Source organism: Anomaloglossus baeobatrachus, chromosome 5 (assembly GCF_048569485.1).
Source record: "Anomaloglossus baeobatrachus isolate aAnoBae1 chromosome 5, aAnoBae1.hap1, whole genome shotgun sequence".
Lineage (NCBI taxonomy): Eukaryota > Metazoa > Chordata > Amphibia > Anura > Aromobatidae > Anomaloglossus > Anomaloglossus baeobatrachus.
In genome coordinates, this window is record NC_134357.1 from 302,555,508 (window position 1) to 302,581,359 (window position 25,852).

General features: G+C 48.8%; 1 protein-coding gene across 1 annotated transcript in view; it reads right to left on the reverse strand.

Moving 5' to 3' along the window:
- Nucleotides 1–25,852, reverse strand: part of LOC142312750 (polycystin-1-like) — a 258,417-nt gene that overhangs the window by 68,181 nt on the left and 164,384 nt on the right. The window contains exons 27-28 of the mRNA XM_075351738.1: nt 19,807–19,974; nt 18,751–18,894 (exon numbers count right to left, since the gene is read on the reverse strand). Of these exons, the coding sequence (XP_075207853.1) occupies nt 18,751–18,894; nt 19,807–19,974 (312 nt within the window). The remainder of the gene's footprint in view (nt 1–18,750; nt 18,895–19,806; nt 19,975–25,852) is intronic.

Here is a 25,852-nt window from a genome sequence, read left to right on the forward strand (position 1 = left end):
ATTCACAGGCCAGCACACCGTAATCCTTTATATTAGGATCTCACACATTCACATATCTAGTTGTTAGACTTTGCATGTCATTTCCTCTGTCCTGTTTTGTGCCACTCTGGCGCACTGTGCCAATGAATGGGCGCTGTGTGCTTGCTGGGCACAGCTACTCAGCATTTTCACCTTGCTGTCACTCACTTTGGCCTGTGTTCCGTGCTGGGCGCGCGTGCTGGGCCACTAGGTGGCGCTGTGCGCGCTCTCGGTGCGATTCACAGGCCAATCCCTGGTTCCCATACACTTACACACCTCCCCTGTCACATCTTCTCCCATTGGGCTGATGCTGCGCTCCGGGCGCATGCGCGGTGCGGCGCGCCGCACTGCGCATGCGCGGCGTGCGCTCCACCGGCCCACACTGCGTTCCACCATCCAGGAAGCAGGATGGTGGACGCTGCACTGCTCCCACTATATAAGGACACACCACCACCGCACAGTGCACGTCTCCCTGGGGCCCATACCCTATATCACCAACGCAAGGTATGTGTACGTCTTTCCCTGAGCCTTTAACATGATGGAACAGCATTATTTATGCACTCTCCATATTTTTATTTAGATACGTGACACCATATATGGCTCAATAGCTCTTCCCTGCTTCTAATACCTTGAATACCTCAGGTATGTGTCTATATCAGCCCACCATTTTTGTCACGTATACTATTTGATACTTAAATGTATACATTTTCCATAGGGTCTCTTTGAGAACCCCACAAGGAGTCCTCTTTGTTATATGATCCCATACATGTTCACCTTTTTGGAACAATATTAAGGTAATTTGGGTACTTTTTTATCCTACAACATGTACCTTATACTGGTTTTTCCTATTCTACTTGTAACTCCTGATGTTCACATATTTTGTCCATAGCACTGATGTTACCCTGAGGCCGTTGTGAATTCCTCAGTGCAAGTATTAGTATACTATCTCTGCATTTTTCAGGTAGTTTTTGCCTTCTTACCATATGTTATGTAATACACAGAAGTCATTGTATATGTGTCTTCTCCCTACTTTATGCGGTAATGCAAGTATATGTGACTCTCTTGCTCAGAATATTCCCCTTCTTCTGAGGCAACTGAGGAACCATCAGTGAAGGAAACACGAAACTTTCCCTTATGCTCTCAGGTATCTACCTTTGACAGCGAAATAGTTTATCCAGGTATACTACTCTCCTTCAGGATGCATTAGTTCACTTTAATCATATGGTTAAAATAATCCATATATTATTTTAATGCGCATATCTATATCCACTTGCATTTAGAATTATCTATATCCCATTCCCTCTGAAAAGGGTCACCACTACTGATCATCAATTTGCTCCAGTGCATAAGGTATAAGTGGGGAAAGACACATCTGTAGACAGTTATTGCCGAAGAATGAAACTCTTCTTATCTGCATGGTTATATGTCATGTACACGATACTTATCTGTTTTTGTCTCCCACATAGGATCACATCTTTATCCATCTCTTTGATTGCATTATGATGTCTTCATAGTCTTGAATATATACCATACAGTTGATCATTTAGGTGGGTCACTACTGCCCTCATTTGCCGAATGATAAGTGTACCCTTCATGAGCTTTGTTCCTTTATTAGGTTTCTATTTTCACTGTTTTTCAGCACATGGATTTTATAAGTATATGTATGTCTTTATTTGGTTATGTGCTATCATGATGTTATCAGAGACTGTTGTTATAATGAATGCCATAATCATGTTTTGTTTTCATGCACTAATGGTGCGTATGTTTTTGTTACATTAGATAAATTTGTCCTTGATAAAGACCTCAAATGGTCGAAACGTTGGATGGATGAATTATCATCAACTTCTTTTTTGATCTATGCACAAAATAAAACCATTTAAGCATTTCAAGATTTTCTCCTCTTCATATTGTCTCCAAGTGTGCCAGAATTATTTTCTATTATAATCAGGTGCGTCTTATAAAGCGAAAAATACAGTAAACTGTTTGACTCTATATGAATGGGAGCCAATCTGCAGAGAGTTACCTGTAAGGTGCAGGTTACAAAATCTGCACTGTTCGCATCGATAATTCCCCGCTGGAGATTGTGTGTCCAGCCAAGATCTTGGACTCATTAACCTGTTCCTGACCAGCAAATCTCTTAGATTATGACATCTCCTATATGTAACTTAGGGTTTAGAACAGGTCATTCTCGTTAAATCTGAATCTCTTTCTAAGATGTGCCAATTTTTATCCAACGCTTTTTTTATAGCGTCATGCATGGGGCCAAATTTAAAGCTAAGCACGAATCTTTTATTAGCATCTCTTTTTTCTTTTTCGTTGTCATTACTACCGTTCACAGGACAAACACGAGTCTCCTGAATCATAGTTTTGTTATACGCTGCATCAGTGACCGCATCTGGATAACCCCAGTCTTGCAGTCTGTATTTTAAATCGATAGCCTGCTCCGAAAAACCCTCTCTGGTACTGTTGGTTCTTTTAAGCCTCGAAAATTGGGCATAAGGTAGGGCAGTTTTAGTGTGTTGGGGATGAGCACTTTGATAATGTAGCAAAGAATTAGAGGCCGTAGGTTTTCTGTAAACCTTGGTAGATATTCCACCTTCCTCCACCCATACATCTACATCCAAAAAATTAAGGGAATTACCTCCAAAGACCGATGTGAACAACATGTTCATGGTGTTGTTGGTATTAAGGTAAGAAACGAAGTTGGAAAAAACCTCCTCCGTTCCATCCCACACCATGAACACGTTGTCCACATATCTTAAATAATGCCTGATATGTACCCTGCACTGAAGTTTGAATAAAGATCATCCGGCATAGCAGCTGTTTTGCGGTCATTTTCTTCTTACCTTTGATGACTGGGACACTTCTCCTTCTCCGACCAGCACGCTGCACCCGGAGTATAACCTTTGCTGGTGCTACATCTTCCTGAATGTGAGTTCATAACGTGGTAACAGAAGCGCATGAGTGGTGCAGGACTCACCCTCTCCTTAAGAGCTCTTATATACAGCATTCTAGAATAGTAAATGTATAAGGGTCTATCCGCACGTTGCGTATTTTCATGCGTTTACGCAGCGTTTTAAACTGCAGCGTAAACGCAAGCGTTTTGCGTCCCCAGCAAAGTCTATGACAATTAAGCAAATTCCATGCGCACGTTGCATTTTGAAGCGCAGCGTTTTGAATGCCAAATTTTTTACAAAATCGATGCGTTTAAAAAAACAACATGTCAATTCTTTTGTGCGGTTTGGCTGCATTTTCCACCCATTGAAATCGATGTCGATCTCTCTCTCTGTCGATGTCGGTCTCTCTCTCTCTCTCTCTGTCGATGTTGGTCTCTCTCTGTCTGTCATTTAGTTTGTCGGTCTCTCCCTCTCACCCCCTGTCTCATACTCACCGATCACCTTTGCAGCGCTGCACAGCTGTCACACTGCTCTGGCGGCATCTCCTGCTTTTGAAAATGCCAGCCGCTCATTATTCCATCTTGTATTCACTGCTTCCCCCGCCCACCGGCGCCTATGATTGGTTGCAGTGAGACAGCTGTCACTCAGCGTGGGGACTCATCTGAATGCAACCAATCACAGCCACCGGTGAGTGGGTCTATATCATCCAGTAAAATAAATAAATAAATAATTAGAAAAAAAACGATGTGCGGTCCCCCCCAATTTTGATACTTTGATACCCCAAGGTAAAGCCACATGGCTGAATGCTAGTATTCTCAGGATGGGGAGCCCCACGTTATGAGGAGCTCCCCAGCCTATAAAAATCAGCCAGCAGCCGCCTAGAATTGCTGCATCTATTAGATGCGACAGTCCTGGGACTCTACCCGGCTCATCCCAAATTGCCCTGGTGTCGTGGCAATCGGGGTAATAAGAAGTTAATGGCAGCAGCCCATAGCTGCCACTAAGTCCTAGGTTAGTCATGGCTGGCGTCTATGAGACACCCCCCACGATTAATCTGTAAGTTAAAGAAAATTTAACACATACACCCAAAAAATCCTTTATTTGGAATAAAAGACAAAAAATCACCCTCTTTCACCACTTTATTAAAATCCCCAAACATCCCTCCAGGTCCAACATAATTCACACGAGGTGCCACGCCGCATCCAGCTCTGCTACATCGGAAGCTAACAGGAGCAGCCGTAGAGCACGACCGCTCTTTGTCAGCTCCATGGAGCAACTGAAGTGAGTTGCGTTGTCAGCGATGACGTCACTCAGGTTACCCGCGGCCACCGCTGGATCCTCCAACTGTTTCAGGTGGAGTTTCATGCCTGCCTGGAGCCACAGACACAGACTGGCTGTAAAGGGAAGCCAGAGGAAAGACGCTCACAAAGCATGACACCGAGAACTCTTCAACCCTTTAACCCCTATACAGAGCCCCAGAGATCACCATCTGTGGTAGGCTGTAGTCCATGTTAATCAGGCAGGGACAAAAACCAGGAAATGCACAACAGTAACAGAATCGGCAGGCAAGGGCGTAGTGAGGAGACAAAGCAGAGGTCATATCCGGGACTGGCAGCAAGGTACAAAAACGACAGGCGAAAGGGTAGTCAGAACACAAGCAAGGTCAGCGCACAGGAATCAAAATACAACAGCACAGGAACCAGGAATACAGACTATCTCTGGCAGTGGTCAGATGACAGGAGGGGGAATAAGAAGGGTGTGGTGTCTTCCCATTGGCTGTAGCTAAATGATGGTACTTCAGCTGGAAGACACACACCACCTACACTCAGCCAGTGGTACTGCAGGTCCCAGGGAAACCCAGCCTAGTGGATGAGCGCAGCCTGCACCTAGTAGAGCCACTGGCACCGACTCCTCTCCTATCACCAGCACCATCCACAGTGGGAACACGGCGTTGCCTGGTGGTCGGCGCAGAAGTCGCAGAAGCGGACTCCGGGGGGGACATGACATGAAGGACTACAGCTGTGGCCGCGGGTAACCTGAGTGACGGCACCGATAATCGCGCGGCTCACTGCGGTCACTCAAGTGACCCTCGGGCGGCCATAGCTGGAGACCTCCAACTGTGACAGCAAGTCACCCGAGTGACTGAAGTGAGCCCCGCGATCAGCGGTGCCATCACTCAGGTAATTTGTGGTGATCGGGAAGAGGACTCCAGCTGGCCGCGGGTAACCTGTGTGATGGCACCGCTGATTGCGTGGCTCACTTCAGTCACTCAGGTGATTTGCGGTCACTGGTGAGTCCTTCACCATTGACTGCAATAAGGTAGCGGCACACAGACAGAGCCGCGCGAAGACAATGAAGTCGGGTGAAGTTCATCTGGGTTCATTCATATCGCGCGGCTCTGTCTTGCAACCAGCCATGCTAAATGGCGATGTAGAAGGACCAAGTGGGAACGCACTGTCAAAAATGCATCCATTCTGCATTCAAAATGCATTCAAAATGCATCCAAAACACAGCGTTTTGCATGCGTTTTGAAACCAATATGCAGTGACAAAACGCTGTGTTTCATTTGTCACACCAGAACGCAATGTGCGCATATACCCTAAGCGTCCAGGCCACTCTGTATAATGTAAAAAAAGACCTTTACTCACCTAGAGGGTGGGCAGAGCAAAGTACAGGTGCGAGGAAAGGTTAAAGACAGCCTGCGCATGCGCACTACAGTACTTTGCTCTGCCCTCAGCCAGACAGAGAGAAGTGCAGACGCGCAGGAGTGCAATATTGGCCTGTGTGAATGACGTAGGACGTGTCATCCATACTGGGCTGAGCAGGAGGATGGCAATTGCATGAGATGGAGGAGGCGCTGGACCGAGAGCAGCAACTCATCGGACCGGAGTGCCCCCTAAGTGAGTATTCTAAAAGTGATTTTTACATTCTACAGAACGGAATGGGTTCCTATATACAGTATTCTGGAATGATGTACATAAAGGTTCACTGATGCTGGCCGCAGCTCATAAGGGAAAAACCTGGTGACCGGTTCCCTTTAAGAGTTTTTTGTGGTTGATTTTCTTCAAATTACGTAATTTGGGTAATATATGAAATATTTCTGTGTTCTCATGCAAAATGGCCAAAATGTACAACTGTGAATTGGGTTTTGTAAAGCTTCATTGGTTGTTTTGTAATATAAACAATAGATACCCTAAGAAGACCAGATTTATCAACAGGAGCTAGTCTCCGAGCAATAGTGGAAGTGAATGAGACTTTACCAAATTTCAACTACACGCTGTGCTAAACATTTTCAAATCTGCAGCATCTTATTTTATGCCATAGATTTTCACTACAGATTTCACCCTTTGCATAGGGTGAAATATGCAGCAAAATCTACAAGCAATTTAAGTGGATTTTGTCACAGACTCATACAGGATTTTTCTTTGAATTTTGAAGAAAAACCATTTTGAAGTTTAGTCCTCTTAATTTAAGCCCCCAAAAAGTAGATATGTATTCTAGATATATATAGCACATAAATAATAGCAGACTAGTATTCAATCAGTGGTATAATTTCTCCTAGGGCAGTAGGCAAGAAAGTCCTCTAGATATACAGTGAAGGAAATAATGATTTGATCCCTTGCTGATTTTGTACGTTTGCCCATTGACAAAGACATGAACAGTCTATAATTTTTAGGGTAGGTAAATTTAACAGTAAGAGATATAATATCCAAAATAAAATCCAGAAAATCACATTGTATAAATTATAAAAAAATTATTTGCATTTTGCAGAGAGAAATAAGTATTTGATCCCTCTGGCAAACAAGACAATACTTGGTGGCAAAACCCTTGTTGGTAAGCACAGCAATCAGATGTTTTTTGTAGTCGATGATGAGGTTTGTGCACATGGCAGGAGGAATTTTGGTCCATTTCTCTTTGCAGATCATTTCTAAATCATTAAGATTTTGAGGCTGTCGCTTGGCAACACAGAGGTTCAGGTCCCTCCATAGGTTTTCTATGGGATTAAGGTCTGGAGACTGGCTAGGCCCCTCCATGACCTTAATGTGATTCTTTATGAGCCACTCCTTTGTTGCCTTGGCTGTATGTTTTGGGTCATTGTTGTGCTGGAAGACCAAGCCATGACCCATTTTTAATGTCCTGGCGGAAGGAAGGAGGTTGTCACTCAGGATTTTATAGTACATGGCTCTATCCATTGTCACATTGATGTTGTGAAGTAGTCCTGTGCCCTTAGTAGAGAACCCCCCCCCCAAAAAAAAGATAATGTATCCACCTTCATGCTTGACAGTGGAGACAGTGTTCTTAGGGTCAAAGTCAGCATTTCTCTTCCTCTAAACATGGCAAGTTGAGTTAAGGCCAAAGAATTCAATTTTTGTTTCATCTGACCACAGCACCTTCTCCCAATCATTCTCAGAATCATCCAATTGTTCATTGGCAAAGTTCAGATGGGCCAGCTGCACATGTGCCTTCTTGGGCAGTGGGACTTTGCGGGCACTGCAGGATTTTAAGCCATTACGGCGTAATGTGTTACCAATGGTTTTCTTGGTGACAGTGGTCCCAGCTGCCTTGAGATCATTAACAAGTTACTCTGTATAAATATAGGCTGATTTCTCACCTTCCTCATGATCCTGGATACCCCACGAGGTGAGATTTAGAATGGAGCCCCAGATTGATGTCTATTAACAGTCAATTTGTATTTCTTCCATGTTCTTACTATTGCACCAACAGTTGTCGCCTTCTAACCCAGGGTCTTACTTATGGTTTTGTAAACCCATTTCAGCCTTGTATAGGTCTATGATATTGTCCCTGACATCCTTAGGCTGTTAGGCTGGTTTCAGACGTCCGTGTTTCAGGTACGTGTGACATCCGTTTTTAACATGGATATTACACGTACCCATGTTATTCTATGCTGTACTCACACAGTCGTGTTCTCACACGGACCGTATGACCCCCTCATGGCCCGGCACGCACACACGGAGACACGTCCATATTTTCTCCGGCAGCACGGGGTCACATGGATGGCAAACAGATGTGATCCTTGTGACATCAGTGTGACACGTAACGGAGAAAACACGGGTCTTTTAAATAAAAAGATTTTCTATATTTACCTGTATCCAGCGGTGCTGTCTTCGGCTCTGCTGCCTCCCGCTTCTGCCCCCTGCTCATTATACTCACTGAATAATCACTACACTGAGGAGCTGGAAGGCGGAGCATCGCGGGGACTTCAGTGCCGGGGACCGCATCGCTGGGGACAGGTGAGCATGTGTGTGTGTGTTTGTGTGTGTGTGTGTTCAGTGTATATATGCATGTGTGCTGTGTGTGTATGTGCTCGGTGTTCCATGTGTGTCTGCTATGTGTATATACATATGTGTGTATATGTGCTCAGTGTATACACATGTGTGTGCTACGTGTGTGTGTGTGCGTACAGTGAGGACCTGGAAGCCAGGTCACCGCAGGGACAGCATCGGGGACTCATCAGAGTTCCCAATGAACTCTGATGAACCAGTGAAGTCAACGTCCTGACACCCGCTATAGCGGGGTGTCGCGGTGGTGTCATCAGGATGTGATCAGAGTTCATTGGGAACTCCAATGACCTCCTGGACGTCACTGCACACACTTGTTGCTGAATACTTACCTGTCCCCATGATCCTGTCCTCGGCGGTGCTGTACCCAGCGCTGTCCCCGCAATGTTCTGGCTTCCAGCTCCTCAGTGAGGTGAATAATCAATGAATATAATGAGTGGTGGTCAGAAGCCACCAGAACCGAAGAAAACAGCGTTGGATACAGATAAATATAGAAAATCGTTTTATGTAAAAGAGCCGTGTTTTCTCCGGTACTTGTCACACGTATGCAAACACAGATGTCACATGTGTGACATACGCGTGACACATGTATGACACACGTATGACCTGATTAAACACGGACGTCTGAAATTCACCTTAGAAAGCTCTTTGGTCTTGCCCATGTTGTAGAGGGTAGAGTCTGACTGATTAATTGAGTGTGTGGACAGGAGTGGACAGGTGAAAATATAAGACATCTATCTTTAATGCAGGTAACGAGTTGATTCTAAGTGGTCTTAGATTATCTTAGATAATTATGTTATAAATATATATATATATATATATATATATATATATATATATATATATAATATGAGAGAGAGAGAGAGAGATTACATTCATGATATCTTGCTTTTCCATTGGCAACCTAATAATTGGAATTACAATCTATTATTTTCTTTCATTTTCACACAGAGTTGTTTAGGAATTTTTTCGTAGTCTACTATAAAAGCGCCCTGGTTGGTTAATGTACATGAACTGCTTGTAGAAGAATCTTATCCAGAAAATGAGAAAACATCAAGGACATCAAATAAACTACAGCCATCCTAATCATGGCTAATGTCATTGTTCCCAACTATGGACAATTGAAGTGTGCACAAAACATATATTCTAAATTAAAACCACACTACAGAACAAAACCCTGAAATTACAGTTTTATACCAAAGTGGTGGCTCCAACCACACCAGGAAATGTTATCCTATATAATCTACTTCTCTATGGGTCCTTGAGACTTTTCTTGCCTGTTGCCCCTGCATCCTATACAGCATAATTAGGTATCAATAACCAATGTAAAGACTCAGAAGCCTATAGAAGAAATAACTCTTAAGGCCGTTTTACATGCTGCAACATCGCTAGCGATGTCGCTAGTGTGACGCCCTGGACTAGCCAGGTAGTCACAGACATAACACCACACACACCCCTTCCCTGGATAGTAACACCAGTCAAACAAAAACCTTTGTTGCCACCCTCCAGTCTTGATGTTCACACCAGGTAGGGCGGAGCCAGGCGGTTGGCCCCACCCACCGAGGAGTTCACAGGCCTGGAGGCGGGAGAAAGCAGTTAGTTTTTTAGTTCAGTTTAGATTTGAGTAGACAGTGGAAGTGTGAGGAGGAGAAAACTGTCGGTGTCTGGGTAGGGGCCCAGACACAAACAGCAAGGTCAGCAGATGGTGGTGGCCGTCTGCAGGAGGTTGTACAAGTCAGCAAAACCGTAGGACTGGGGTCGGGCGTTGGCCCGCCGGTACCGAGCCGGGGAGCAGAGTTGTACCAAGCACAACAAGGCAGAGCCATTGGACCCCGACCAGGCTGGGAGCCGCCGACAATGGTCAAATCCGAGAGTGACCGGAACCCCAGGGGTTCCCTAACATCCAAGACCCGACAGAAGGCAACCGCCCACACCGTGAGGATAGACAGCCACCGCCATAGGCTAGAGATCCAAGGGCCAGCGCCTGCGGGCAAAACGGGCTCCTTCGGTACATGTATGCCGGGGAGCGGACTACCGGTGGGTAACCACAGGAGTCAGAACATTCTAACAAGGTGCAGGGAAAGACAGCCACCATCAACCTGTCCGGGGAGAGCAAAGACACTGCAGCCGGCTGCGGGACCCGTCCATCCGGCCGGTTGGTTTACCAGAGACTCTGTGCATCTGTGTCCGAGTGAGTACAACAGTGCCATCCGGCACCGCGCCGCGCTGCCCCTGCAAGCCTGCACCCCAGCCTTTCTGCCTCCCCGTACCGCCACCGGGCCCCGGGATCACCAACCCCTACCCACGGAGGAGACAACATCCTAGCTGCTCCCTACCATCGCTCCCAGGATCCCCGTCACCAGCAGCGGTGGTGCCCCATAATCACCACGACCCGTGGGTGGCGTCACGAACTATCTCCCAAAACAAACCACCCCCTTTTCACTCGTGGGAGAGGAGCGCTGCTCGAGTCCCCGGGTCCGGCCCACCGATCGAGCCACCGAGCAGCAGCAGAAGCCCCGGACCCAAGCGTAGCGAGCGAGGCCCCTCCGACCGTGACAACTTGGCGTCACAAACAGGATAGAACCAATCTACCTACCGGTAGAAGTGTGCCTTGCAGTCCCCGCCGGCGGCGTCCGGCCGAAAAATTTGAAGTTCCGCCATCTTTGGGCATGAAGATTTCTCGCTCGAGCGTCTTCCCCGAGCAGGGAAGGCGCGAAAGTGAAGCCCTGCCCCAGCAGAAGGGAGTGCTGAAAAGAACCAAGGGGAGACGGGAAAAAGATGTCTGTGCCTGACCGAGCCGTCGGAGGAGCGGCGGTCGCAGCCGCGGCGGCGCCCGAAGACGGAAATGGGGCAGCCCTAGCTCTGGGCAAAGGAGCGGGGGAGGCCGCGGGTCCAGTGGTCGCCCAGGTAATGCCATTCTACCTGCCTTATGTGCCTGGTGCTACCTGGCTACTGCAGTACGATGGGAAGCCTGATGCTTTGCAGGTGTTCCGGAAAAAGATTAGTCCTCGATTTGTATCCCTTGACCGGCAGACAACGGGCAGCGGTAGTGCCAGAGCAGCTAACCGGCGCGGTTGAGCAGGAGATGGAGACCTGGACCGACGCGGACCGGGCCTTAGTGACTACCATTTTTGAGAAACTCCAAACCGCTTTTGAGACCCGCACGGAAGCGGAGTTGCGGATGTGGTTTTATCAGTGCCGACAGTGGCCTGTGGATAATATAAGAGACTATGCCTTGCGCCTGCAAACAGCCCTCCATACGCTGAAGCGGGTGGACACTATTAACGATGTGGACAGCAATAAGATGCTAGTAGAACAATTCCTGCAAGGGCTGGAGTCCACGGAAGACCGCAAGCAGCCACGGCTGTGGGTCCTGGAACACCCCGATCTGGACTTTGCAGTATTGAAAGAGCGGGCCATCAAGGCCTTGCAAGGCCCAACACCCAACGCTTCCGAGGCGGCCCCATGGCCGGCCGAAACTGCTCCCATCTCGGTGGCACCTCCTCTCCCGGCTCTACTGGCCCCTGCAGTGCCTGTTGGGATGATAGGGGAACTGGCTGCCCATGTCCGCCGCATGGATGGAGACCTCGCCAAGATCCTCGCAGCACTCCAGCCTCCAACGAGAGTCAAGCCCCCAGGGAAGATCCAGCTCGCCGACAGCCCAGAGGACGTCCCCTGGATGCAGCAGAGAAAGACCAACAATTCGCAGTATGGGCCTCCTATTTGTTACAGGTGCAGCAAGCCTGGCCACTACTCTAGGCGATGCCCGTTAAACGAGCAACCCCTGGGGCCAAGGGCCAATCCTCAGGAGTAGACACCAATGGCCCCCCTGGCTGGCGAGACCGGTACGTTTTGGCAGTGGACGGCATCCCGCTCATGGCCCTATTGGACACAGGATTACAGGTAACCACTATGTCATATACATTGTACCAGCAGTATTGGGGTACTGGTGAACTTGCTCCCCCTGATGATAGCCTGACCCTTGTCGCGGCCAATGGACTCCCTCTGACCCAGGTGGGATACAAACAAGTGGCCCTGACCGTGGGACATGTGGAGCTAAAGCACCAGGGAATGATTGTGGTGATGAATGAACCCAGTGACCATAACCCAAAAGTAATTCTAGGGACAAATGTGATGGAGCATTGTATGAGTGAGGTGCTGAGTTTGTTGCAGCAGTTGGCCGCCACTGCAGGAGGAGGCCAACAGAGGGCAGTGCAATGTGAGATCCGGGCCCTCCTATATATCGGCAACAAGTGAATTCGATGGGTGGAGAGATTGGTGGAGTAAGGGTGATGGATGTGGCCCACTTGGTGGTGCCACCAAGAAGCGAGATGATGATTTGGTGCAGGGCAGCAGTAGGTCCACAGGGGCGCGACTACCCGGCGATGGTGGAGCCCACGCCTTCTGAGCACTGGCCCACGGTGATGACGGCCAGAGGGGTGGTTGACGTCAAAAAGGGGAGAGTGCCTGTGAGAGTACTGAATTGTGGGGAGGAAGAAGTTAGGCTTCCCCGTTACGCTACCCTTGCCAAGCTGTTTACCCTAGACCCTCACACCATTGATGAAGCCGCCCCTTCTGCCTCTACACCTCCTGCCAGTAACCACATACCCCCTGAACAATTAGAGGAGTGGTGCCAGGAGCTGCATGTAGGCACTGAAGCTACACCCACGCATCACAAAGAGGGGTTATACAGGGTAGTACGAACAGGTTTTCAGCAAACACCCATTAGATTTTGGGAGGATTAAAGGGGTTCAATACCATATCCCTACAGGCATACATCCACCTATCAAAGAAAGGTATAGGCCTATCCCGCCATCACACTATCAATGCGCCAAGGACATGTTGAGGAACATGACAGAGGCAGGGGGATAGCTGTAGTCCCTGGGCAGCTCCGCTGGTACTGGTGAAGAAGAAGGATGGCACCATGAGAATGTGTGTGGATTACCGGAAGATCAACCAGATAACGCATAAAGATGCCTATCCTCTCCCCCGTATCGAAGAGTTGCTAGCTGCGCTGAAGACTGCTAACTTCTTCTCTACCCTTGACCTTACCAGCGGATACTGGCAGGTGGCGGTCGCACCGGAGGACCGCGAGAAGACTGCATTTGCCACTCCCATGGGACTCTGCGAGTTCAACAGCATGCCGTTTGGGTTGTGCAATGCCCCTGGAACCTTCCAACGGCTCATGGAGTGCTGCCTGGGACATCTCAATTTCGAAAATGTCTTGCTGTATCTAGACGATGTGATCGTTTACTCTTAGACGTACGAGGCCCACCTGGAGCACCTGGCTGAAGTGTTTGCGTCCCTTGCCAAGTATGGGATGAAGCTAAAGCCCTCCAAGTGCCACCTACTGAAACCTAGGGTACAGTACCTCGGACACGTGGTGAGCGCAGAAGGTGTCGCCCCAGATCCCGAGAAGATCACGGCTCTCCGGGACTGGCCGCGACCGACCACAGTGAGAGAGGTGAGGCAGTTCCTGGACCTGGTGGGCTATTATCGCCACTTTATCAAGGAGTACACAAAGAAGGCTGCACCTATTCAAGACCTCCTCGTGGAACAGACCAGGGGTGGCAGAGCCCCTGGACCCCCGTTGGTGTGGGAAGAGAAGCATGAGGAGTCCATCCACCAACTGAAGTCGGCCTTGACCGGTGAAGAGATTCTAGCGTACCCTTTCTATGGTCTTCCGTTCGTCCTCTACACCGACGCCAGCAATGTGGGCCTAGGGGCGGTCTTGTCCCAAGTCCAGGACGGGAAAGAGAAGGTGATCGCCTACGCCAGCAGGAAACTCAGGCCCACGGAAAGAAACCCTGAGAATTACAGCTCCTTCAAGCGCGGGTTCTTGGCCCTGGTATAGGCAATCACCGAGAGGTTTAAGCATTACCTTGCCGCGGCAAAATTCACTGTCTACACGGATAATAATCCGTTGACCCACCTGGATACGGCTAAGTAGGGCGCTCTAGAACAAAGGTGGGTGGCTCGGCTGTCTAACTACGACTTCACTATCAAATACAGAGCCGGCCGCAAGAACACCAACGCGGACGCGCTGTCACGAATGCCACACCTACTTGATGGAGGAGCAGAAGATGATGACCTTGAAGAAATCGAGTTACCAGCATTTCACCGGCCACTGGCTTAAAAGCCCTGTGTCAGTCAACAACAGGTGAACCTGGACCCGTTACCCAGTCAGGGATGGCAAGAAGCTCAAGATCAGGCGCCTGCTGTTCAGCTGGTCAAAACAATGATTGAACGGGGTTCCTCCAGAATGGACCCCGCTGCTCTCCCAGAGGCCCAGCGGTTATGGAAGGAAAGGGCCCGACTGTGCCTACATCAAGGGAAGCTGTATCGGGAACTGATTAACCCAAAGACTCATGAGAAGGTTCGCCAGCTGGTGGTTCCTCATGCTAACGTGCCCAAAGTTCTACAAGCTTACCATGACGGTGCCGGGCACTTTGGGTGGAAGAGGCTGGAGATGCTATTGAGGGAACGGTTCTATTGGAGTGGAATGCGGGAGTCTGTAGAGGCCTGGTGCCGAGAGTGCGGTCCCTGTGCACTGAGAAGAAGGGACGAGGCCAGTCAGAAGGCCCCTCTATGGCCAATAATCACCCATCAACCGCTGGAGTTGGTCGCCTTGGACCACGTCAAGCTTACACCCAGCCGGAATGGATATAACTATGCCTTGACCATCGTGGACCACTACTCAAGATTCATGGTGGTTGTTCCAGTCAAAGATCTGACCGGCCGTACCGCAGCTAGGGCAGTCCAGGCCTACTTTTGTCGACCGCACGGATACCCAGAGAGGGCGCTAACAGACCAGGGTTCGGCCTTTGAAGCAGAGGTGTTTCAAGAGTTTTGCCAATTATACGGCTGTAAGAAGATCAGGACCACGCCATACCATGCCCAAACTAATGGGATGTGTGAGAAGATGAACCACCTGGTTCTGGGTCTCCTCAAGGTATTACCGCTGGAAGAACGGAATCTGTGGCCAGAGAAACTGCCTGACCTGGTAGACATGTTCAATAACATTCCCTGTGGTTCTACCAAATGCACTCCGGCGTATCTGATGAGAGCCCGACCGGGCCGGCTGCCGGTGGACCTGGAGATGGACTTGGAGGTTCCAGAAGCCCTCCCTTCAACGGCTGATTGGGATACCTGGCGGCAAACCCAATACCGACGGGTCCAGGAATATGTAAAAAAGAATCTCCGTCAAAGCCGCGAGAAACAAGAACAACGCTTCAACAAACGAGCTCCAGCTGTCCCCTTTGAACCGGGGGATGTAGTGCTAAAACGGAAGAGAAGAACCCATAAGCTTGATGATCAATGGGAAAAGGCCCCGTATGTCATACAGCCTACTGAATGGGAGAATGAGAAGACCTATTTGATCAGTCGCGACCTGGGGAAGACTACGGCTACAGTTTCCACGGACCACTTGAAGAAATGCCTGCATCCCTTGAGATTGGCCAATGAGAATCCGGTTCCCACGCCGAGCGGGGAAAAGAGGAAAGAGGTGATCCACACAGTGATGGGCGATTTTCCAGCAGACTGGCCTATGCAGAACGGTGCAGTGATTATTCCGGTGATAATGTTCCCACAACCCGTGGAAGAAATGGAGACGGAAACGCCCGCCAGTGAGCCACTCGAACTAGTGCCCAGGGATGCACCTATACCCCCTCCCTTGGGTCTCCACCTGCCATATCTGACAGACGGGAGGAGGAACCAGTTGTCTCCTCTGTCCCATTACCCTCCACTGACGACATTGGGCCCAGAAGGTCCACACGCCCCAACCTAGGTAGGCCCCCACTTAGGTACAGGGAAACTGTCATCTAGTGGTGCCACATGGTGATTGTGTAAATATTGAATGAATGAATATTAATCATCCGAGTTTGTAACCTGATTTTCAACAAGTTGATTTTACCATCCGTTGCAAACAAGTTGTCCCTGTAGGGATGTGTTTCCACTAGCCCTTTCAGAGACAAGGCCAAAAACTTGCAGGCCAACCACGAACTTGTGGTCTTATAAATAAGTTGTGGGCTGTGTTCCGTTGCCACCTCCGGAGAGGCAGATTGGAGGAAGGACCCGCAGCAGAGTAGGCTGGGGTCTGGCCACCACCAGGACCGGTGGCCATCCTCCGGGGGTCAGGGGTCCCCCTGGATGTGGGGCCCCCTGAAGTGACAGCCGGGTGCGAGACACCGTACCCATTCCCGCTTGGGTGACCTGGAACCGAGCTCCTGCTTCCAGACTGGGGAAGAGGGGTGCTGCCCATTTCTTAGGGGCAGCATCAAGGTTTAGGTTGCTTGAGTGGGGAAGCGGAGGAACATGAACCCGTCCGTTATTATTAAAAGTGTTTTTAGTAATGTTTGCAACGTTTAAGTGACATGTCTCCCATAAGGGAAGATTTGAAAATGCATACTGTTTTTCGTTATTTATCTTTTTCAGAAAAATAAAACCGGTGATGGACGGGCAGCCCGCGGACGGTCTGCATTTCACCAAGGGGGAATGTGATGCCCTGGACTAGCCAGGTAGTCACAGACATAACACCACACACACCCCTTCCCTGGATAGTAACACCAGTCAAACAAAAACCCTTGTTGCCATCCTCCAGTCTTGATGTTCACACCAGGTGGGGCGGAGCCAGGTGGTTGGCCCCGCCCACCGAGGAGTTCACAGGCCTGGAGGTGGAAGAAAGCAGTCAGTGTTTTAGTTCAGTTTAGATTTGAGTAGACAGTGGAAGTGTGAGGAGGAGAAAACTGTCGGTGTCTGGGTAGGGGCCCAAACACAAACAGCAAGGTCGGCAGACGGTGGTGGCCGTCTGCAGGAGGTGGTACAAGTCAGCAAAACTGTAGGACCGGGGTCGGGCGTTGGCCCGCCAGTACCGAGCCGGGGAGCAGAGTTGTACCAAGCACAACAAGGCAGGGCAATTGGACCCCGACCAGGCTGGGAGCCGCCGACAACAGTCAAATCCGAGAGTGACCGGAACCTCAAGGGTTCCCTAACATCCAAGACCTGACAGAAGGCAACCGCCCACACCGTGAGGATAGACAGCCACCGCCATAGGCTAGAGATCCAAGGGCCAGCGCCTGCGAGAAAAACGGGCTCCTTCGGTACATGTACGCCGTGGAGCGGACTACCAATGGGTAACCACAGGAGTCAGAACATTCTAAGAAAAGACAGCCACCATCAACCTGTCCGGGGAGAGCAAAGACACTGCAGCCGGCTGCGGGACCCGTCCATCCGGCCGGTTGGTTTACCAGAGACTCTGTGCATCTGTGTCCGAGTGAGTACAACAGTGCCATCCAGTACCGCGCCGCGCTGCCCCTGCAACCCTGCACCCCAGCCTTCCTGCCTCCCCGTACCGCCACCGGGCCCCGAGATCACCAACCCCCTACCCACGGAGGGGACAACATCCTAGCTGCTCCCTACCACCGCTCCCGGGATCCCCGTCACCAGCAGCGGTGGTGCCCCATAATCACCACGACCCGTCGGTGGCGTCACGAACTATCTCCCAAAACAAACCACCCCCTTTTCACTTGTGGGTAAGGATCGCTGCTCGAGTCCCCGGTTCCGGCCCGCCGCTCGAGCCACTGAGCAGCAGCCGCGGACCCGAGCGTAGCGAGCGCGGCCCCTCCGCCCGCGACACTAGCGATCGCACCCGCCCCCAGCGTGCGTGCATCAGGGGCAAATCGCTGCCTGTGGCGAACAATATCGCTAGTATGCGTCACACGCACATACCTTCCTAACGACGTCGCTGTGGCCGGCGAACAAACTCTTTTTTTAAGGGAGAGGTTCGTTCGGCATCACAGCGACGTCACACAGAGGGCCACCAATAGAAGCGAAAGGAAAAAGAGCAGCCACATTAACTTCACTCCTACCTCGTTGCCGTAGGACGCAGGAACGCTGTTGTTCGTCGTTCCCGGGGTGTAGCGATGTGTGCTGCCTCAGGAACAACGAACAGCCTGCGTCCAAAATGAGCAACGATATTTGGGAAATGAACGACGTGTCAACAATCAACGATTTTTGCCGTCTTTCAGATCGTTAGCGGTCGCTCGTAAGTGTCACACGCAACGACGTCGTTAATGACACCGGATGTGCGTCACGAATTCCGTGACCCCAACGATATCTCGTTAGCGATGTCTTTGCGTGTAAAGCGGCCTTTACATTTTGTCATTTGTTTTCCAGAGTGATTATCACATCCATTGAAGGGACCTGAGTTGAAATGTCATAGACCTCCAGTTAAGCAAGTAAAAGGTAAGTGGTAGGTCAAGAGGATGCCCCCTAGCTTTTGCCTGGATCAACACTATAAATGAGTCAGGAAATATTTCACAACTGTGATATTAATGATGACTGATGGTATATGGAGCATAGGAGAACCTTAAATTTGATTACTAGTTTAGAAACTGTTGACAGCATAATAGACACAGTAAAGCACAGTAAGGCTTTATAGTCAGAAAAGTGTGTGCCATGATCAAGTCCTTGGCATTGTAAACGTACACCTAAAGAAGGTCAAACACTTGAAAATATAACCTCATAGTAAAACTTACATGTGGCTAGAATCTCTTTTTCCACTCTTCCCCCATTCCGTTCATTGTCTACAGACAGCCAATCATTCACCACAAAGAAATATAGGAAATCTGTTTGCTTGTCCCATACAGCCACATACTGTAGAAACCACGACGGATCCAAGCCTAAAGAGAAAACAACATTATTGAGAGTGTATGACGTTTATGTCGCTTTCTTCTACACTTGGCAGATTAATAGCTATGCCTTGTATAGTATAACAGGAGAGTTCATATACAAATCTGAAATATGAAATTCATGCACAAGCAAAGACCTTTTACCAAAATAATGTTGTCATTGACTCAATCTCTACTTGTTAGGAGGATCTCTATAAAAAGCTAAAGTGAACAGCTATAATCCTCTAGAGACTCTCGTTCCTGCCGTTTTCCAGTTTGGCCAAAGTATCAGGATTCAGAATACGTGAAAATGTATTTTCTAACCTAGACAAAAACTTTCATAATACACAACACTAGCGAAAAAAGAAACTTTCACAGTAATCCTTATGTATTAATTTACCTTTGTAGAACTTTATCTTGAAAGTTAGGCTATATGTACTATCAACGTCTCCTCTTCTAGTACTCTAACAGAAAGTAGTATTCATTAAGATTGATTAAGATTGATTCATTAAGACTGGTTGTAATCATGGACTGGAGCAACTTTTCTGGTATCATTTTTGATTAATTTGGCTGGTGCAGCCCCACCCCATTCTGTCCATGCATGCCCACTTTAGTGGAGCTAACTAGGATGGATGTAAACATGAATCCGACCCATTGTCTCCCATACTACAGTACTTTGGAGGTGCAGTGTATAGCTTGTAAAGTGGGTATCCGACACCCCCATAGATAAACTGTTATTTGCTGCAGTGGCTATTGAATGGAGCTATAAAGCACAGCCGCTACTGGGTACTGTAGAATACCTTCTATGAAAGAACAGAAATAAAAAGGGTGGTTAGTTGCCAGTTGTCTACCGCAACCAATCTTAAATTGATAACCTATACGAAGGATGTTCAACAACCCCTTTAATGTATCATATTATCTTACCAGTATTATCATGCCACACACGTATTTTCCAAATTTCTCCTAAGTTACAATCAGTTTCAATCTGGAACATGTCCAGATTCCCAGTAATCAAGCCTCCTCTGCTATGTAGATGGCGAGCTCCACTTTTGTTCACTCCATATAGACATATTCCAACATGCGCTGTGGTACCTGTCCAACAAGAACATTTTTTATTAATCAGTCACAAGTTGGACTAAAATTACTCCTAGCAGAATAAATACAGCGGAGAAAAAAGTATTTAGTCAGACACCAATTGTGCAAGTTCTCCCACTTAAAAGGATGAGAGAGGCCTGTAATTGACATCATAGGTGACCACAACTATAAGACAAAATGAGGAAACAAATCCAGAAAATCACCTTGTCTGATTTGGCAAGAATTTTTCTTGCAAATTATGATGGAAAATAAGTATTTGTGCAATAATAAAAGTTCATCTCAATAATTTGTTATATGCCCTTTGTTGGCAATGACAGAGGTCAAATGTTTTCTGTAAGTCTTCATAAGGTTGCCACACACTGTTGGTGGTATGTTGGCCCATTCCTCCATGCAGATCTCCTCTAGAGCAGTGATGTTTTGAACCTGTCGTTGGGCAACACGGACTTTCAACTCCCTCCAAAGGTTTTCAATGGGGTTGAGATCTGGAAATAGGCTAGGCCACTCCAGGACCTTCATATGCTTCTTACGAAGCCACTCCATTGTTGGCGGTGTGGTTGGGATTATTATCATGCTAAAAGACCCAGCCACGTTTTATCTTCAATGCCCTTGCTGATGGAAGGAGAGAAAAAGCCCCAAAGCTGAGTTGTGTTTCTACCAAACAGTTCTACTTTGGTTTTATAAGACCATATGATATACTACTAATACTCTTCTGGATAATCCAATGCTCTCTAGCAAATTTCAGATGGGCCCGGTCATGTACTGGCTTAAGCAAGGGAACACGTCTGGCACTGCAGGATCTGAATCCCTGGCGGCATAGTGTGTTACTGATGGTAGCCTTTGTTAAGGTGGTCCCAGCTCTATGCAGGTCATTCACTAAGTCCCCCAGTGTGGTTCTGGGATTTTTGCTTACCGTTCTTGTGATTATTTTGACCCCACGGGGTGAGATCTTGCGTGGAGCCCCAGATCGAGGGAGATTATCATTACTCTTGTATGTCTTCCATTTTCTTATTATTGCTCCCACAGTTGATTTCATCACACCAAGCTGCTTGCCTATTGCAGATTCAGTCTTTCCAGCCTGGTGCAGGGCTACAATTTTGTTTCTAGTGTCCTTCGACAGCTCTTTGGGCTTCACATAGTGGAGTTTGGAGTGTGACTGTTTGAGGTTGTGAACAGGTGTCTTTTACACTGATAAGTTTAAACAGGTGCCATTACTACAGGTAATGAGTGGAGGACAGAGTAGCCTCTTAAAAAAGAAGTTACAGGTCTGTAAGAGCCAGAAATCGTGCATTTTTATAGATGAGTAAATACTAGTGATGAGCGAGCATGCTTGTCACTACTCGGTACTCGCACGAGTATCACTGTACTCGGGCTGCTCGGCGGGGACCGAGTAATCTCGCGATACTCGTGCTTTACTCGTGGTCTTCATTTCTGCATGTTGGCGCTCTTTTGAGAGCCAGCCCTCATGCAGGGATTGGCTGGCAGACCACTGCAATGCCACAGCCCTGTTAGTTGTGGAATTGCAGTGATTGGCCGGCCTGCACAGCGTCACCGAGCCTTTATATAGGCCGGCGCGCTGTGCTCTGCTCACAGCTATTCTGACAGTGAGTGTAGGGAGAGTGTCGCTGATTCAGGGAAAGCTTTGCGGCCCTTTATAGTTAGTTCCGGAGCAGGGCTGCAAACAGTGTGACCAGAAGTCCTTCTCAGGACTATTCTAGTTGTATACAGGCAGGCAGGGTATAGCCAGGTCGGAGTACAGTAGCAGAGTCCTTCTCAGGACTATTGTTGCTATATACAGGCAGGGTATAGCCAGGTCGGAATACAGGCTAGTGACCAGAAGAGTCCTTGTCAGGACTATTGTAGCAGTATACAGGCAGGCAGGCAGGGTATATATAGCCATTCCTAGTGGTGACCGTATACCAGCCTTCATCATATCTGGGGCTGGTGTACACAGTGTAAAACAGTCCAGATAGTGTCAGACTTCTCAGTAATTGTCGCTCCTAAAAACCAGTTAGGTTCTTATTGCGTCCGTGCTTGCATTTAAAAACAGCACGTGTGTGGCAGTCGGTGGCAGCGTACAGGTGCGCGTTTTGCACAAACTATTATATAACGCACAAGTCTAGTGTATAATACACGTCAGTCAGCAGTGTGTGATAGTGTCAGACTTCTCAGTAATTGTCGCTCCTAAAAACCAGTTATGTTCTTATTGCGTCCGTGCTTGCATTTAAAAACAGCACGTGTGTGGCAGTCGGTGGCAGGGTACAGGTGCGCGTTTTGCACAAACTATTATATAACGCACAAGTCTAGTGTATAATACACGTCAGTCAGCAGTGTCTGATAGTGTCAGACTTCTCAGTAATTGTCGCTCCTAAAAACCAGTTAGGTTCTTATTGCGTCCGTGCTTGCATTTAAAAACAGCACGTGTGTGGCAGTCGGTGGCAGGGTACAGGTGCGCGTTTTGCACAAACTATTATATAACGCACAAGTCTAGTGTATAATACACGTCAGTCAGCAGTGTCTGATAGTGTCAGACTTCTCAGTAATTGTCGCTCCTAAAAACCAGTTAGGTTCTTATTGCGTCCGTGCTTGCATTTAAAAACAGCACGTGTGTGGCAGTCGGTGGCAGGGTACAGGTGCGCGTTTTGCACAAACTATTATATAACGCACAAGTCTAGTGTATAATACACGTCAGTCAGCAGTGTCTGATAGTGTCAGACTTCTCAGTAATTGTCGCTCCTAAAAACCAGTTAGGTTCTTATTGCGTCCGTGCTTGCATTTAAAAACAGCACGTGTGTGGCAGTCGGTGGCAGGGTACAGGTGCGCGTTTTGCACAAACTATTATATAACGCACAAGTCTAGTGTATAATACACGTCAGTCAGCAGTGTCTGATAGTGTCAGACTTCTCAGTAATTGTCGCTCCTAAAAACCAGTTATGTTCTTATTGCGTCCGTGCTTGCATTTAAAAACAGCACGTGTGTGGCAGTCGGTGGCACGGTACAGGTGCGCGTTTTGCACAAACTATTATATAACGCACAAGTCTAGTGTATAATACACGTCAGTCAGCAGTGTCTGATAGTGTCAGACTTCTCAGTAATTGTCGCTCCTAAAAACCAGTTAGGTTCTTATTGCGTCCGTGCTTGCATTTAAAAACAGCACGTGTGTGGCAGTCGGTGGCAGCGTCAGGCTCCACGTTGTCCCTGGATAGAGACGTGCATGAGGGCCTCAAAACATTGTTCCCATTGCAAAGGAGTGGGTCTCCTGTCGTTGTAATGTCCATTCTGCAAAGAATGGGCGAAAAAATTTACCACTGGGGGTATACCTGAAACAAAGGCCTAAGTATTGCAATTTGTAACGGTCATCATCATGGTGGCGCATGAGGAGAAGGAGGAGCAGTCCAGCGATTAGCCAAACTCCAGAAGTGTGTACCCATGGGTGAGTGGAGGTACATGGCAAACTTTAAATTCCGCTCTCATTTGCTGGTGGTGTGGTGAAGTCTGGCCCAATCCAACCCTTGTTCATCTTGATCAGAGTCAGCTTGTCAGCATTTTCAGTTGACAGGCGGGTGCGTTTATCTGTAATGATTCCACCTGCGGCACTAAAAACACGCTCTGACAAAACGCTAGCAGCAGGGCAGGCCAGGCCTTCCAAGGCGTAGAGAGCCAATTCATGCCACGTGTCCAGCTTGGATACCCAATAATTGTAAGGCACAGAGGAATGTCGGAGTACAGTTGTTCGATCTGCAAGGTACTCCTTCAGCATCTGGGCAAACTTAGGATTTCTTGTGGCACTACCCCGCACCTCAGGGGCTGTGGTACGTGAGGGGCTGAGAAAACTGTCACACATCTTAAAGACTGTTCCCCTACCTCTGGCGGATTGGACTTGTGCCTCTCTCGGCTGTACGCCTCGGTTGTCCACTGATTCATGACCTATGCCGCTAGCGTTTTGTGAGGGGAATGCTTTGCCTACTTCCGTGACTATGGCCTTCTGGAACTGCTGCATTTTGCCTGACCTCTCCGCCTCGGGAATAAGAGACATAAAGTTCTCCTTTTAGCGTGGGTCTAACAGTGTTACCAACCAGTAATGATTGTCGGCCAAGATGTTCTTAACGCGAGGGTCACGAGACAGGCAGCTTACCATAAAGTCAGCCATGTGTGCCAGACTCTTAACAGCCATCACTTCAGTATCCTGACCGACACGATGACTGAACATGCTGTCCTCCTCCTCCTCATCATCTACCCTGTCCTCTGGCCAGCCACGCTGAACCGAGGATATGACTGCATGTCATATCCTCAATTTGGCCAGAGAGTTGCTCCATGTCTTCATCCTCCTCCTCGTCATAGTCCTCCACTGCACGTTGTGATGAGACGAGGCTGGGCTGTGTGTTATCATCACCCACACCCACTACTGTTTCTTGCTGAAACTCATCGCGCTCCGCCTGCAATGCATCATGTTTGTTTTCTGAGCAGAGACCATTTTAGAAGGCAGAGAAGCGGTATGGTGACGCTAATAATGTCGTCATCGCCGCTCACCATCTTGTTGTAGTCCTCAAAGTTTTGGCGGATGGTGCATAGGTCGGACATCCATCTCCACTCCTCAGGTGTTATGTGTGGAGTTTGACCCATTTCCCGACGGCTTAGGTGATGCAGGTACTCAACAACTGCCCTCTTCTGCTCACATATCCTGACCAACATGTGCAGAGTTGAATTCCAACGCGTGGGGACATCACACACCAGTCTGTGTGCCGGAAGATGCAAACGGCGTCTTAAGGCGGCAAGGCCGGCTGAAGCAGTAGGTGACTTTCGAAAATGTGCAGACAGGCGGCGAACTTTTACCAGCAGATCAGACAGCTCTGACTATGACTTTAGAAACCGCTGAACCTCGAGGTTGAGCACATGGGCCAAGCATGGAACATGTGTCAGCTGGCCTCGCCTCAAAGCCGCCACCAGGTTCCGGCCATTGTCACACACCACCTTTCCTGGCTTTAGGTTCAGAGTTGTGAGCCAGTGATCTGCCTGCTGTTTCAGAGCTGTCCACACCTCTTCTGCATTGTGGGGTTTGTCACCTATGCAGATTAGCTTCAGCACTGCCTGTTGCCGCTTCGCCGAGGCAGTGCTGCAGTGCTTCTGTGTCGCCCTGGACAAGCCAGGGGCCACAGAGCACAACACTTAAACACCCCACACTCCCTGCAGGCATATCATAGTCAAAACACAAAATCCTTGTTGCCTTCCCCAGGGGCTGTTGTCCACACCAGGGTGTGGAGCCAGGCGGTTGGTCTCCACCCACCGAGGAGGAGGGAAAACACAGGCAGTGAGAGTTAAGCTAAGGAAGTGGAAGGAGGAAAGTAGTAGAGAGGAGAAAAGTGACAGCAAAGAGCCTGAAGTTGGTCCGGGTGTGTGGCCTGGACAGGACAGCAAGGTTGGCAGGATGTGGTGACCGTCTGCAGTGGAGGCCGATTGGAGTCTGCCGTAAGGACCGTGGACGGGTGGTGACCCGGCCGTACCGGACCGGTATACAAAGCGAAGCCAGCACCATTGGCAGAGGACTTTCGGATCCCGGCAAGGCTTGGTGTCGCCGTGAATTTGCCAAATCCGTTATTGAAGGGGACCTCAGGGTTTCCAAACAGCCAAGTCCAGATAGAAGGCAACCGTACAACCGTGAAGGGGAGACACAGCCACCGGCAAGGGCAACCGTCTCCCAGGGCCAGCGCCTGTGGGCAAAAGGGGCTCCTCCGGCCCATATCCAGGTCAGGGAGCGGGTTACCGTTGGGAAACCATCACTACCAACACTTAACTTCGGTGCAGGGAGAGACAGTCATCACTAACCTGCAGGGAGGAACAACCGCAGCCGTCCGAGTGACCCGTCCATCCAGCCACTTGT